This window comes from Protopterus annectens, chromosome 3.part1 (genome assembly GCF_019279795.1).
Source record: "Protopterus annectens isolate FY-2018-M chromosome 3.part1, PAN1.0, whole genome shotgun sequence".
In the NCBI taxonomy this organism is placed as follows: domain Eukaryota; kingdom Metazoa; phylum Chordata; order Ceratodontiformes; family Protopteridae; genus Protopterus; species Protopterus annectens.
Window position 1 is genome coordinate 1634352716 of NC_056732.1, and position 16179 is coordinate 1634368894.

Sequence of the window (16179 nt, forward strand, 5' to 3'; positions counted from 1 at the left end):
GTGTTATTAATATGAGTGTCAAAGTTAAGGTTGTTATCTATTGTAATTCCTAGGAGTTTGGTGGTAGAGTCAGGAGAAATGAGGGTACCATTTTTGCCCAGAGCTTACTGTTTGGCACTTCTAGCCATAGCCCATGTCATTCCCTTTGTAGGTAACATGGGCATAAAGTGTACAAAGAGATGTATTACTTTTATTGGCCTGGGATTTCCAGGGATGTAACAAGGTACTGCAGGACCTGTGAGCAGTGCCAAAAATAGGCAAGGCAGGAGACAAATTCAAAGCTACTTTGATGCCTTTGCCTGTGATTGAGGAGCCATTACAGAGGGCAGCTATGGCTATTGTGGGGCCTCTGAGTACCCCAAGTTCCACAAGGAAAAAATATATCCTAGAGGTAGTAGATTATGTTACTAGATACCCTGAAGTGGTGGCCTTGTCCTCGATTGAGGCAGAAAAAGTAGCAAATACTTTGTTAGAGATTTTCAGCAGGGTATGGTTCCCAAAAGAAATACTGACTGACAGAGGTGCCAATTTCATGTCAGACCTGTTGGCTTGTCTGTGGAAACACTGTGGAGTGAAGCACCTAAAGACCACCCCTACCATCCCCAGACTAATGGTCTCATGGAGAGGTTAAACTCTACACTAAAGACCATGCTATGGGCATTTGAAGACCAGTTTAAGAGGGAGTGGGACAAACATCTGCCCCATCTGTTGTTTGCTTACAGAGAGGTACCACAGGAATCCACATGTTTCTCACCTTTTGAGTTGCTGTATGGGCATAGGGTGAAGGGACCTCTAGATTTGGTTTGTGATGAGTGGGAGGGTGAGTGTGAATCCCACAAGGAGTTTGTTGTGGCATATGTCCTAAATGTCAGGACAAGACTCAGGGAACTCATGGGCTTGGCCCAGGAGAGCCTGGCAGAAGCCCAGTAGCAGAAAATGATCTGGTATAACAGGAATGCTCGAGCCTGAGAGTATACTGTGGGACAGCAGGTAATGGTTCACATTCCTGTCAGACACAACAAGCTGCAGGCAGCTTGGGAGGGACCCTTCAAATTGGTAAGGAAGGTCAGTGCTGTTAACTACATGGTAGAACTGCTAGGCAGGAGGGAGGGGCACCAATTGTACCATGTTAACACCATGAAACCTTACCATGATAGGGAGGCCCTGGTGAGAAGTATTTACAGTAGAAGGCAGGAGGAGTCTGAGGGGGATTTATGGCTACAGCAAGCCAGCCAGCAAATCCCCAAATTACCAAGGTGGAGCCTAGGGATGCAGACATATGATATCACAGTGCAGCACCGCAGTGGGTTTAGCAGTGCCAGTGCAGATGGGCTCTCAAGACAGGGTATGGGGTAATGTATTCCCAAATAGATTCATCTCTCTTAAGCAATGTTTCTCAAGAGTCACTTGAAAAACTAGCTTGAGTCTTCGAAGGGGGAGGAAGTGTGACAAAAAGAGGTACTGCAAGCACAGCTAGCTGAAATTTTATAAATAATTGTATGTCATTTGTGAATATCAAACTATTTTATACATGATGCTGGTGTTACAAATGTATTAGAACTGTATGTCATATAAAATGCATGTGTTACAGGTGTGTTAGAGCTATATGTTGTGTATGTCAAACTCATTTCTACAGATGTTTGTGTTTAAAAGGTATTTGTATAGTGCTGTGCTTGAAATGTATCCACAATGTGCCCTACTGGAAGAGAACAGAAATGTATATGCACTATTGTAACTGTTTAAATGCATATATCTTAACAGTGGAAACTGGAACACAAAGGCTTAACGTCAGTCCAGCAAACTTTAGAAAAATATTTGAAATTAAATCACTTCATAGGCTATGCCATAATGAGGCTAATTCTCAAGTTTTCAATGCAGCTAGAGACACAGAGTCTGTACTAAGAAGCTTTCTCTATAGTCTTCTGGGTGAACTAATTGCTACTTAGGAAGCATGAAGTAATATAATAGTTTTATGACTCCAGCATCTGCCAAAGATCTGAGCAAAAGTCCTTTTATGAATATTTTTACAGGTAGATGCTAAATACTGCCAGCTTCAGCAATGAGGTTTTTGGCCTGGGAACTAGAAGTCAGATGACCAGAAATGATGTCATTCTGCAAGCTATCCCAGCAGTAATATTTTCGATATTATTTTGAGAAGTCCTCTCAGTGAGACAGTGCATTCTGCATTCTGTCTTGGACCTCACAACAAGATCCATTCACCACATCATCTGCTTTGCTGTAATGAAGTAAGTTTCTAGGGAATAATATAATTCTTTTAGATGCAGTCAGGAATATAGTGTAGCTTAGTTTTGATTTTATTTTTCTTTGTATTTGTGAGCCTGTACTGCAATGTTATTTTAAATATTTCCTGTGATTTTGAACTCTGATGTCACTGTGAATATATATTTAGTATTATTTTGTTCTTTTATTATTTATTATTAAATCTATTTAAACCTTTCATTGTGGCTGATCTGTGTAGAGGTATTTAAGTTTTGAGAGTACTTGCATATTTATTTGGTGACACTGTGTGGGCCACTCCTGATAGCCTTGCTTTTGATCAAACTACCATTTATGTTAATATTAATATTACACAGTAAGATAGGACACCCTTTGTTAAGGGCCTTAAGTTAGCTAGCAGGAGTGACTGGTGGCAGTGGAAACTACCTTATAGTCTGCGCAGAAGGGGGCATAGCTAGTAAACCTGTGCCAGCCTTTCCTGTGTGTGTGTGTGTGTGTGTGTGTGTGTGTGTGTGTGTGTGTGTGTGTGTGTGTGAGTGTGTGTGTGTGTGTGTGCGTGTGTGTAAAAATCAAACCTCAAAGAGTGTGTGTGTGTGTGTGTGTGTGTGTGTGTGTGTACGCATATGTGTGTGTGTCAGCTACTTCGGCAGGTACACGAAGCACTGGTTGGACAGAGAGGGTGCTGGAGGTCTTGGCTTGGTTACTCAGCTGAGATATCAACTCTATAACTGTGCCATTGGGGCATCTTATTGGGGATCTGGGGGAAGAGGGAGAAACCAGCCCCAGACTGACTGTGGTTTCTGTATGTTCTTAAGGGAAATTGCACTTGATGCAGAGAGCTGCATCTGGAAATAGTGTGTGCGTACTTGTTATCATCTCAGTGAATTCTCCCCACTGTTGCTAGTGGTGAGGATTGAGGCTCCTTGATTATTGGTTGGGAGTGATGGGTCATTACAGAGTGCATGGTGGTCAATGCAAAAGTGTAGTAATGGAAATGAATAGGCAGTGTTTAGTGACGATCACAATTCAGCAACCACATTCTGTTATAGTCACAGCTATTTGTCAGCCTTTTAAATATGTATCTGTAGTACTGGAGTGTTCAGTAGAAGATGACTGAAGAAGAGGGAACAGCTTTTTTTTTGAGGGAGTGCCAGCCTGTGGACTACCTAGGGCACACAGTTATCTAGCACCTGCCCCGATCTTCTATAATGATATGGCATAAATCTTGGCTTGGTTATTTTAGGCTATCCTTTCCTGACTTGTACTTGTAACACAGTTACATTGTTGATAGTCTGCTGTTTTAATTTGCTGAATATGCTGGGGGTACAGTGTCCTAAACTTCGACCATTAGTTGTCAGACGGATGTGTCCAAGTCTGTAAGCTTTTGTGAATCAAGCTGTCTACTTACTACAGCAGCATTAGAATGACATTATCCTGGTCTGTGAACAATATTGTTGTCTTGTGGTCTCGGTGCTGCAGTTTTGGTGGGACCCACTACATCATCTACACACATCTGAGCTTGTATCATAGGTAACATGTACTTGTAAATGAGTCCTCAGCAAAACACTCATACTTATGATACATGCATATTATCACATCATGTGATCAGCAAACGAGTCAAATAAAAAAAAAAAAACTTTTTTTGCAGACTGGAGACATTTGTTGCAACCAATAGGAAAGCAGCTTTACCTCTTACCCTCCTGAGTTTATTATTCTCATTCCAACATTGCTGAAAACTCAGAGACTGAGTGATGACTGACAGGTAGAATAAAACCAGTCCTGCTGTTTTTTAGGTGAGTTTGAAATCACATCATCCTCTAACACTAACATATGCGCACTGCAATCTTGCTTGTATGTAAAGCAAGCACCTGAAAAGTGAGCAATTGTCAGTTCAGACTCCTGCATTCCATCATTTTGAGAAGAGCTGAAGTGATCCAAGCAAATGACTGTAAGCCCTCTTGGTAGTCCCCCTTGTGGAACTGGCTTCTTTTTACTATAGACGTTATTCAGTAGTCTGTGATTTGTATATACAGTAAACATTATAATACAAATATTTATGACACATTTGAATTACAGACGTTACTGTTTAACATCCCTTGTGTGGTTGAGAATACATTTCTTGCTACCATGTATCTATTCATCTACAACACATTTTGCCATTTTTGCACATGAGATCGGGATGCCACTTAACAACATGTATCATTTTGTGTGAAATTGCAACTTTTATGCATAAGGTGAAGAACTGCAGAAAAGGAATCAGATGAGTAAATGTACTTCAGCACATTGTGGCAAAGTTTCAGTTTTATGTAATGCTAATTTCTATTCTTTCTCCTATATTCCACTCTTGCTTTGTGTAACAAATGATGGAAAGAGTTTATCAAGGTTTCAAGATTTAGTAACAGTCTGGCATCATAATTTATTAGGCACAGATATGTTTTCAGCTCAGTACCCTTTGTAAGACATAGAGTTTCCTAAAGGCTGACTTTGTAAAAATAATCTGTCTGTGTATATCTCTCTCTATACATGTCTATACATGCCTGTCTATCTATACAGATTTATTTAAGTTTGACCAGTGGCACTAATATTGACGTGCATAATGTCAACACCAAATGATTGAAATTACGCATGTTGACATGCTACTATGCATCTGCCGAGCATCAATCTCAGCACATGCAAAAACTGAAAAAAAAATGAAAGAAACATCATTGTGACTACATGATGGAAAGATCTGGCTTAAGTTTATAGGTAGTTAATATAAAGTGGTCCAGAAGACCATTAATACGCCTAGCCCATTTACCCAAAGCACTCTCGCCCATTTGCCCCAAAGCACTGTCTGGATAAACAATGTAGAAACTCTGCAAGACATTGCTGCTTAGCATACTTATTAGTGGACTGGAAATGTTATCAGAAGCAGCAGTAAAGAGGATTCTGGAAAATGGGAGACAAGATAGAGGAAGACTTAGGAAGACATAGTGAAACACGCTTACACAAAACCTATACAAGAGAGCGATCAGTTGGGAGTACTCATAGAGACGTGCATCAGAGAAATCACTTAGGAGTTCTCACAGAGATGTGTATGACAAATAAGATCACTTGGGAGGACTCTCAGGGTACTGTTATGGTGAAATGTTGCTCCTCTGTGTTCTTACATGCAGGAGAGGGGTCATAGGATCATAGGAGATTACTAGACTATTGGCCCTGAGGCCCTTATAAGCTTAGCCAAGAGTTTAGCCCATGTTTGGACAAATCAGCACCTAATGCCCCTGTCCAGCAGGGACATGGGTAGAATCCCTCAGGGTTTGTTCTTGCACTGTAAAGAGGTAAGAGGTGATATGTTTGAGAGGAGTGAGGAGTGATGGGTGACACAAAGTGAGGACTCTGTATGAAAATGATTAGAGGATAGGGCTTTTAGACCAGGTTAGTGGAGTTGCTTGAGGTTGAGGCCCTGGAGCTTCAGGCAGGTAGTGAACATGTGTGTCCAGGATCACTCCCTGCTTTCGTGGTATGCCAGCCAGGGTCACTATTGAGAGGATAGGGGGAAATATACTTGGGATGTATGGTTATTATATATGTGTGGTAGATAGAAGGATCCTATGGTCTCCAAGTGAGGCCCGTCTGTCTCCTTGCAGCTTAGAATTGGTAAATGAGGCCAAAAAGGTGGGGGGCTTTGGGCCTTAAGGCAATCCGGATGGCATGTTGGTGCCTCCTTAGGATGAGGTTGCCATATCCCTTATTACTGTGGGGTGACCACATAGGAAGCTTTTCATGATGTGGGAAGCAACATGGTGGTCAAAGTCAAGGTTACTATCAACCTGATGCCAAATCTCTCACTTCCCCGATTGGTGCCCAAATCCATTGTTATTAATTTTTCTGACCTTGTGTACATCACTCTCCCCAAAAGGAAATATGATGCATTTTTTTCAACTTCAGAGAGTCATGTGTCTCTGCACCAATCATTTGTGAGCCAGACCCTGTCTTGAGGGGACCCCATCACTAGGGGATTTGATCACTTGGGCTTTGCAGCAGTTGCAAACAACTTAGTCCATACCTCACTCCCTCAGCTACACTCCAGAAAAGTATCCCCACCCAACAGAGGTCCCATACTAGTTTTCCCCCTACACTTCCGCTAGCTTGATGCAAAGTTTGCTTTGCTTACGTCAAGACTATTTGACTCCAAAGTAGTCTCCAGTATTGAGCTTGTTGAGCATGGCTGGCTTGATAGCTTGTCTCCTAGTTGAGGAGAGTTTTTAAATTATGCAAAAAGTGGGCAATCGTGTCTGGTCAAGCAGCTCCAGGTCAAGGTAGGCTGTCAGCCGTCTTCCCCTTGTCCTTGCCTTGGAGCACTGTCTTAAAGATCACAAATTCTTTTCTCATGACTTCTCCTTCCCAAAAGCTGTTTTGCATGGATCAGTAATTTGGTGTTTTGGAGGTGCCTTGTGTCTCCATTGGATAGTCCATGAGGTTGGCTTGCAGGCCAGGCTAGTTAGCAATGGTGGCAAAGGATTGGCCTGTAAGGTGGATGTGGATGGCAGTGGCTGCACTTTGGCAGTGGCTGTCCTCCACTCAGGCCCTCCAAATCCTTGCATCCCTAATTGGAGGGGAAGGGTGAATAGGGTGCTGCAATTTCCTGCTAGTTTGGGAAGGGATGTGGCCTGCAATAATTGCTGAAATGATACTGATGCCCATGGCTGACCTGAGTTTTAGGAATAAGCTGAGGGGGCAGATATGTTCCTAGATATAAGGGGAAGGGATGTTTGGAATGGGTATGAGGAATTGACCTCTGAGGGAATTATGGGATGTTATATTATATGGGTGCAGAGCAGGAATTAGCCATACTTTGCTTAAAATTATGTAAGTTGTTTTTGGAAGGATTTTTGTGGGAAGTTGCTTTGATATCTGTTGTTGTGGATTAAGAGAATAGAAATGGAGACAGGATAGTTCCAGAGAGTGTTTTGATAGAAGTTGTTATTGATTTGTTTTTAGTTAATTGTTCTTAGAAAGATCTAGTAGGAGAGAGAAGCAGTGGGTTAGAGATAGTTTATGGAGATACAGTGGGAAGGTTAGAAGGGCAGGTGGTAGAAAAACGGAAGCCATAGAAAAAGCAGAAGTTAGATGCATGCCTGCAGTAGACTGCACAGATAAGTTATTGCAGTGTACTATTTTGTCAATTAAGAGTGAAGTTTTAGGTGAAGCCATAGGTGTGCCTGTTAAGAAAGGCAGTGCTGATACAAGTAAATAAGAAGTTTGTGTGAGATTTTAGGCATTAAGACAGTATTCCAGAGAATGATTCTGATATTAAGATCTACAGATTAATGGGTATCAAGGAGGTTTGCACAAGAGATTCTATAAAGTTAGTTTGGGATAGTATAATTCTGGTGATGTGATGGACAAGTCAGGAATCATTTGCAAGAGTGGCATAGTATCTGGTGGCTGTTTTTATAGTGGATATAAAAGCTGGACAAGTATATATCTGGATGAGCAGATAATGGACAAATCATGGTTTTATGGTTGATTAGAGTGAGGAGGAAAGAGCATGGGCCTTGCCACTTTACTGACCATTAGTGAGGGCTGGGAGGAAGGGGGAGGTGGATGATGTCCACTTTAAAGGAAGAAGCAGGAAGAATAAACTTTACTGAACATTGTCTGATGTTTGGGTAACTTTTAAAAAATGTGTAATGCAGGATATGTGTCAAGAGACGAAAGTTGTACAGGAAAGAGATGTGGAAACTGTATCAAATGAAGATGAGATCTTTAACAGTGCATTTGCAAGATTGTTATTGAATATTTGTATTTAGTTGTTTCATGAGATAATGCAGAAGGATTAGTGAGCTAGTGAATACATTTTATTTATCCAGTTTAGTCTGAAACCATGCTGATGGATACATTTTTCAAGCATTTTTTTTTCATTTTATTAGCGATGCAACTCCGCTTTAGAGAACTGGATCAAGAGCCATTACATTTTCAAGAATTTACACAGAGCAGAAGATAGCAATGCCATGATGATAGATAGATTTATGGGTTTATGATTATGTGGTGGGGATATGAAGGACTTCTTCCACCAATCTGAACTTTTATGCCAAAAATACTGGATGTTGTTATCTGACTAACCTGTTAGCATATAGACTAGTCAGCAATTTGCTTGCGAAAAGAGCAAGAAAATTGTTGTCGAGTTAGGAGTTGGTTGAGACTTGCAAAGGTAGGAGTATTAATGAAGTTGAAAAGTGAAGTACTAAGGGGGTAGGGCAGGCAGTTAGGCAAGGGTGGTACTAGTAGCCAGGGTAGCCAGTAGTAGTACTAGTTGTGAAATTGGCTAAGGGTAGGTTGGAGGTTTAGTGGGGGTTTGTGAGTAGAGTTTGAAGTGGCAGTATTGTTTGGGGGTAGGAGAGAAACAGGGGTGGGAGGATGGCATTATGGGCAAAGTGCACCTTAGGCCTGCAAGGATGGGGTCTAAATTCAAGGCGGGTTAATTTTAAAAAAAGGCAAAAAAATCAATGAGAATAGTTAGTGGAGTATGGCTAGATGAAAAAATTGTGCCTGGTTTAAGAAAAACAAGGATTTTTACATTTTAGAGGATTAAGTTTAGAAAATGTTTAATTGTTTGGGTTGAATGATATTTTTTTGATTTATTTTGGTTTTAATTGTATTAGATTGCTGTTTATTGCTATTTCTGCTTTTATAAATCTTTAGCTGTTTAATGTTTATTTCTTGTGATGCTGTTTTCCTGCCTCCCTTTCCAGCTCAATGGTGTCCTCTATCCCTTTTCTACTCCACCCAAGTGATCTCAGCTACCAAACCTCTATCTCATCCTTAGGTTAGGCATTTTATTTTGTGCAAAATGTTTAAGCACCCCAAATTCTATTTTCATGTTTCAGCCTTCCAATACCCTGAAGCCCTTTTAACTTTTTAATAGTATTCTGATTTCAACTTAATTGTGAGTGTATGAATTCCACAACTTCTTATACTTTTTTCAAAATAAAGAAATCTTGAAATATCATTGCAGTAGGAAAGGTATGTCATGTACAAACATGACAAGGTAATAATCCCTTTAGCATGTCTTTTTTTGTAGAAAGTTTTGCACCTATATTCCTGGTATCCCAATATATTAGTAAATTTGGATATTGGTATGTGTGTTTGGAGATACCTTGTAGGACATATAGAGATAACTATCAGGACATAATAAGCATGGCATCATCATTGCAGACTACACGAGATACTACTTTTTCCTTTGTTCTTTTACTTCTTGACCTTTGTCTTTGACTGATGAAGAATGTGATCAAGTTGTTTTCATTATTTTTATGCAAGCGTTTTTATATATATTGGTTGCTGAGCTTTCTGAGACCTAATTCCAGCCCCCAGCTGCCTCATGCCCTCTGTTGCAGCAGCCCCAATATCCATACTGCCTACTCTAATTAATATGCCCTAATATTCAATTATGCGGTTCCAAAAGTACTCTCAACCTTAAATGACCACTCCAGCCTTTTTTTTCCTCTGTGTCCTATTGTGTCCTTTGTCATGCATGTGTCATTTATGATGTCTCTCTGCCTTCTACTTTGTTACCTTCTACTTATCCAAGTTCTGATACTTGAGCACTTGCTTGTGATTGAGTACTATCTTCCCTGCACTGACCAAGGAGTGATTGAGTACTATCTTCCCTGCACTGACCAAGGAATACTTGATACTCTCCTCACCTGTACACCAGGAGAGCTTGAGCTGTCCTGTCACCACCCACTGTCAAGCCTGCACTGCTTGTCATGCACTGAGCAAGGAGATCTGTTCTGTTGCTTGTATGATGAATGCTGGTATGGTATAATTGTTTATCTGTTGGCATCACTGGCATGGCATCTACACTACATGGCATCATGCATATGCCATCAAGCCAATAATGACAATAATAATTAATTAATATTATAGCACCATTTAGCATCAATTTATCACATATTATCACTATCTGCAATATCTGTAAGCCAAGTGGCTGAGCAAGTTAGACCATGGATGAGAGAATCAAACCCTGTACCCCAGAAACTATGACTCACAGCCTTATTTGTCTGCACTAACTGCTAGCAGGTCTGGCAGGAGGGGGCCTTCTTCCCACTAGCTCTTTTCTTTTTGATCTTTGGACTGTTATTCTGACAATGATTATGTTATCAATACAACTTTCTTTTTTTCTAATATTCTGTTTTAACAACTTTTAACACTTGCAAAACAGTGCAAGTTATGATGTACTTTAAGTTACTTGTTAAGTGTTTTGTCTGTCTGTTGGAGAAAAAAAAAAAAAAAACATTAGTGGGTAATCCTAGTACAGATGTTATAATGCTGACCAAGTAAGGCATGACTTTTGTAACAAGACTCAGGTAAAAGGAAGCTAGCAGGTGTTGCCTTTGAGTAAAAAATGCTTCCAGAACCTCAAGACCCAAGATTATATTGGTGTCTAGTCATAAATAAGAACCACATTTTAAGGACTACTCATTAAGTGATGTGACAGTCCTGCATAAATGTAGTTCTAATGCCACAAGTGAAAAAAAAGTAATGTAATTTTTAGAATTTTCTAAGTTTTAAACTAATTTTGTGGCAGTTCCTGTGCATTGTAGTACTGATATTTCACTTCAAGTAACAGCTCAAAAACAGTAATGAAATATAGGGTATTTTATTTGCATGTCTCTTCTTTTTCAAACATCTTTCTTGTGTACCCTCATTCTATAACCGCAGAGGGAATGGGATAATGACCAAACAGCTTTTGATTCTTGGTGCAAGTTGTGTTTCTGTAGTGTCAAATTAAACTCCATGCTAGTATTCCTTATTTGATGTACAACCATTGGAAACTATATTTCACTGTTTTTACTGTGTTTGGTTTATATATTAGTGCCATTGTATTCCTGTGCCAAACTACATAACATGCAACCTTACGAATAATGGTTGATGCATTTATTTTTGTTTACATGTAAGGATAAGGTAAGGTAATGGTTCACAGGCACACATACACACACACACACACACACACACACACACACACACACACACACACACACACACACACACACACACACACACACACATATACGTATCAAGGGCAGTTGCCTCAAGTACTCAGTGAATATTAAAGAATACTCGGCTATAGCTTCCCCTGTTTGGTCAAGCCTCCCTTCAGGATACAAAAAAAAATGTAAGCTATTTTTTTTACAGATAACCTTTAGCTTTATTCAGTGCTAATAGTAATTGCAGACTTCCTGTGCTATTTCCCATTAGTATTTCAAGACTCAGACCCTGGTACCATAATTAAATTCTGTGAATACAGCTGACAGTTTTAGATTGGCTAGTTATCCAGTGTTTAAGGGCTTGAAATAACAACTTACTTCTAGCCACTGGAAATGTCATGGGTGTCACTCTTTAAATCACATCTGCTGAAGACCTCACAACCTGTGAGGATTGAGCTAATGCACCTGTTCTGTTTTGCAAAATTCAGTTCTGCATTTTAATCTGATGAAGTAATTGGATTGCTGCATAATGTAAGTTTGCCATATTCCTAGTGGAGTATAATTTATGAGTATAATTTCTTTCTGTATTATACTGGGTTTGGTTATCAGAAAAAATGGCACTTACTGCCCCTGTAGGTTGCAGTCTAGTGCTTTTTTATTAACTTTTGTAGGTGGAAATTAAAATGATGGATGAAAAGTGATAGCTCATTTTTTCCCTTGATGAACTGGTTGCTTTTTCTTATACAGGGTGAATGGAAAATTAGTTGCACTGAAGGTGATTCGGCTGCAGGAAGAGGAGGGCACACCCTTTACAGCCATCAGGGAAGGTATGTCTTTAAGTTGACATTCTGAAGCACTAATATAAGTAACGGGACAAGAAAAAATAAATTAATACACAAGTAACCTGTCTCTTTGCCACACAATGTGTATGTCATTTGGGAAGGCAGTCTTTTGTTTGGCATTTGGCATCCTTTGATTATCTAGTCCCTCACCACCCAAATAACCCATTTGTTGTTCCTGTCTTTCATGTTTTGACATCCCACCTTATGTCATGGGGACCTCTGTTGAGAATGTGACATTCAGAATCTTCATCCTGCTTAGCTGGACTGTATTTGGGGGGGGGGGGGGTCAGGTGCTAGCAAGACTCCATTCATATCTGGCTAATATTCTCTACTATATGCCTTAACTTTTCCTCTTCTGTTGGTGGTCTCCAGATATATATGCATGCAGTGCAGGACCAAAGCACAGGTACACATTTCCACCCACCTGTGCCATTAGTACAGTGCTTTGTACGCCTGGCAGGCTGTGCCTCCCCAGTAACCTTTGGTTGAGCCAGTCATCCAGAAATTCAAAAGGTGCCACTGAAACAGAAGAGCTTGTACCACACTCTCCCCATGCAGAAGGACAGTCTTTTTTGGGGCATTAATTTCCATCCAGCTGTAGCCTTCTTCTCTATAAATGTGGATGGAAACAGTAACTCAGACACGGGTAGTGGAACAGATCACATTAATCTGGCAATCACACATTTCTTGTGTTATATGAAATGTATTCCATGTATAGCCACCTGCAGTTTTCTTTCAGGCCACAATACTCATAACGATAGTACACCTGGAGTCTGTTCACACTTTGGATTTCCTTTGGTAGCTGTTGGTCAGACATGATGGTAGCCTATGCATTAAGTCCACTAATTATTTTGCTGTCCATCACTTACTAGGAGCTTGCTCCATAGACCAACTGTTACTGTATGTTCAAAAAATAGGAGCGCACATGCGTGCACACACACACACACACACACACACACACACACACACACACACACACACACACACACACACACATGCACACACGCACACACACACATACACACACACACACACACACACACACACACACACACACACACACACACACACACACACACACACACACACACACACACACACACACACACACACACACACACACACACACACACACACACACACACACACACACACACGCGCAGGCATATCTTGTCCCTATAGTGGCACAGTGGTACAGCAGTTGACATTACCATTTCACAGTGGTTGGTTTTCTTCTTAATGCCCAAGCTGGACTGATTTCTTTGCAGAGCCTGGATACCTTTCTTATGTTCACATGGGGTTTTGGTTTTGCCAGAGTCTCAGGTTTCCTTCCCAATCCCACAGTCATGCCGAAAGTGAACTGTTAGCCTTGTAATACATGGACGTTTGTACATATGTGCACATCGTTCAGTGGATGGCACTCCATCTAGAACTGGTTTTCTGCCTCACTTTCAATATTTACCAGGACTGGCTTTCAGGCACCCATGGTCAGGAATAGAATACAGTAGGCAAAGAAAAATGAATGAATTCCTGAATGCAGCTTTACATTTACCTCTGAAATGTATACATCTTTTTTCAACATTTCAACACTTTTTTAACTTTTCTATACCTCATTTTCACCCTCCTCCTACATTAATGAAGTATCTTCATTCTGAGACCCCTTCTCAAAATTTTCATTGCAGATTATGCTTTATTTTCCAATTCTTTCTAGTTGATGACCTTCCCTTAGCTTTAAAAATGTCCAAATCTTCAGAAGTTACATGTGGATGCTGTCAGACAATAACCTGTAAAAGGCATGATCAGCTCTGTACAGCTACTAGTTCATTTCTCCTTATGGTGTTATCACTTGAACCCAGTTGTTATTCCACTTTCTGTACTAAATTGTATTTAAATGGTAGAGGCTGTTGCAACTTGTTCTGAACTTGTGGACAAATGCATAGAATTGTAGATCCGCTAAGTCAAGTTATAGTGAAATTAATATAGTATAAATGTTATGTGATATGCATAACAAATGATAATGCATAACATGAGATATTTGTCTTGGACGCAGTATATTATTAAATTGTAAAACCTGCTTAAAGATGCTGTTAGGCAGAAGAAACTGTCTCCTATTTTAATAGTGTTATTTATATACCACAATAAAAAAACATAAACATCCATTAGTAGTGATTTCAACAGCCTTAATTTGTCACGTATTCAATCATGTAGTGTGAAGAGCCTGGTTTTCTCTGCACCGGATATGGTTATGCTGCTTGATATGGAGGCTTTGAAAGCATGAAAGCATGCATATGCCTCTCCTAAAGGCAGCCATAGCAGAGCTTGCAAGGTTGCAGGGAAGTTTAGACATGCTCTCTGACTATGTATGATGCTGTACCAGCCTCCTTGAATTTCTCAGTGGCCCTGGACATGGGTCAAGTAAAGCATAGGAAGGCTAAGGCAAGCTAATGGTATTGAAAAAGCTAAGGTATAACAAACATATGTCTTATTATTTAATATTACCAGGCCAGTGTCAGATTGTGGAAATAAAAGGTTTTATGATGAAATGAGACAAATATTTCTTGATGGGATGCTAATAATTTTTAATGAACTTTTTGACCTGGCAAATGGTGCAGAGTAATGTTGATATTCAGAAAGAGTGAAGAGAAAGCACTAATATTTGAGAGAATACATGTGCTATAAGGTTAACACATACACAGAAACATATGAGCTCCATTCAAGTGGTCTAATCACAAGAGGTCTAAAAGATGTGATTTAAATTACAGACAATCTAATGAGAGTATGTCATCCATTTTACCAGTTATATGATATTAAGGAACATTCATGATTTTTTGATCACTTGTACTAGTTTTGTTTATAGATTTAGAAGTAATACTGCAGTTTGCTTTATCACAGGGTGCTGTACTATATGAACTGGTGACTTACTTCCAGGGTATTTATCTTCATTTCTTTCACTGTAGTACAACCATGGAGTTTTTATTTTAAAGTTTGGGAGCTTTGTGGGTGCAGGGGGCTGCCCCTATGCAAAAAATAAATAAATAAATAAATAAAGTAAAACTATGTTTCTTTTTAGTTATTTTGGTTTAGATAACGTGGTTAGATCAGTTATGTTAGATCATTTCAGTTTAGATATTCTGTACATTAGATCAAGTAACATATACTCACGTGGGAGCCGTTAGTTACACTGACTTTATGTATAGTCAACAGCTGTGTTTTTGACAACAGTTTGATCGACAATACAGCTGATCAGCATATCGATATACAGTACAGAGTCGATTAGCTGAACGTCGATTATCAGAAACATCAATTATCTGAATGGAGCCTTTCAAAATTTTGGGTAGGAAAAATCATAAATTCTGAATATGTAAACATTATACATATTCGTTTGTGCTTGTTTTTTAAGCATGTAGCCCACTCATGTTTGAAAAATACTTTTTATTGTCCAGTGGAATCGCTGAATTGTTAAAAAGTGTATACCCTACATGCAGAAAAAAACAAGATTGCACACACATACATATATATATCTACACTTATACATATCCATATATATATATATATATATATATATATATATATATATATGTAAACACAAACCCAACGAAATTCCGGAAGGACCACAAGAGCAGCTAAAATAGCGTGATAAAATCACTTCTTCACTTCAAAGTTAATAAAAACAGGTTTAATAAGAAGGTTAGAGCGCCAAGAGAGTTCACCTCTGCTTCATCAGACATCAAATAAATTCAACAACAAGAACTATATACTTCATCAATTAGTTAATTAGCCAATGAAAATGTCTAAAACATTTAAAATGACTACCACACCTATTCCTAAAGTAATATACCCTCACAATACAAAACATTTCCCATCAAACACTTACACTTGTTGTATATAAAATACTTTCAAACTTGATAATATAAATATAACTAATACAAAATACTAACATTTATACTATTAAAAATTTATAACTATATATATATATATATATATATGTTTGTTTGTATATAAATAAATAAATAATGGACACACTTCTATAAATAACACTATGTCCTCACTATATATTTATATACAAAATAAAAATAAGCTTGGGATAAACATGACGTCAGCTTAGCGTAATCTCCTACCTTTAAGTA

General features: G+C 39.2%; 1 protein-coding gene across 5 annotated transcripts in view; it reads left to right on the top strand.

Moving 5' to 3' along the window:
* The window catches only part of CDK14 (cyclin dependent kinase 14), a 3129234-nt gene that overhangs the window by 901331 nt on the left and 2211724 nt on the right, over positions 1-16179 (top strand). For all 5 annotated transcript variants that reach the window (XM_044067657.1, XM_044067661.1, XM_044067659.1 and 2 more), the window contains one exon: positions 11958-12037. In XM_044067657.1, coding sequence (XP_043923592.1) covers positions 11958-12037 — 80 coding nt within the window. The remainder of the gene's footprint in view (positions 1-11957; positions 12038-16179) is intronic.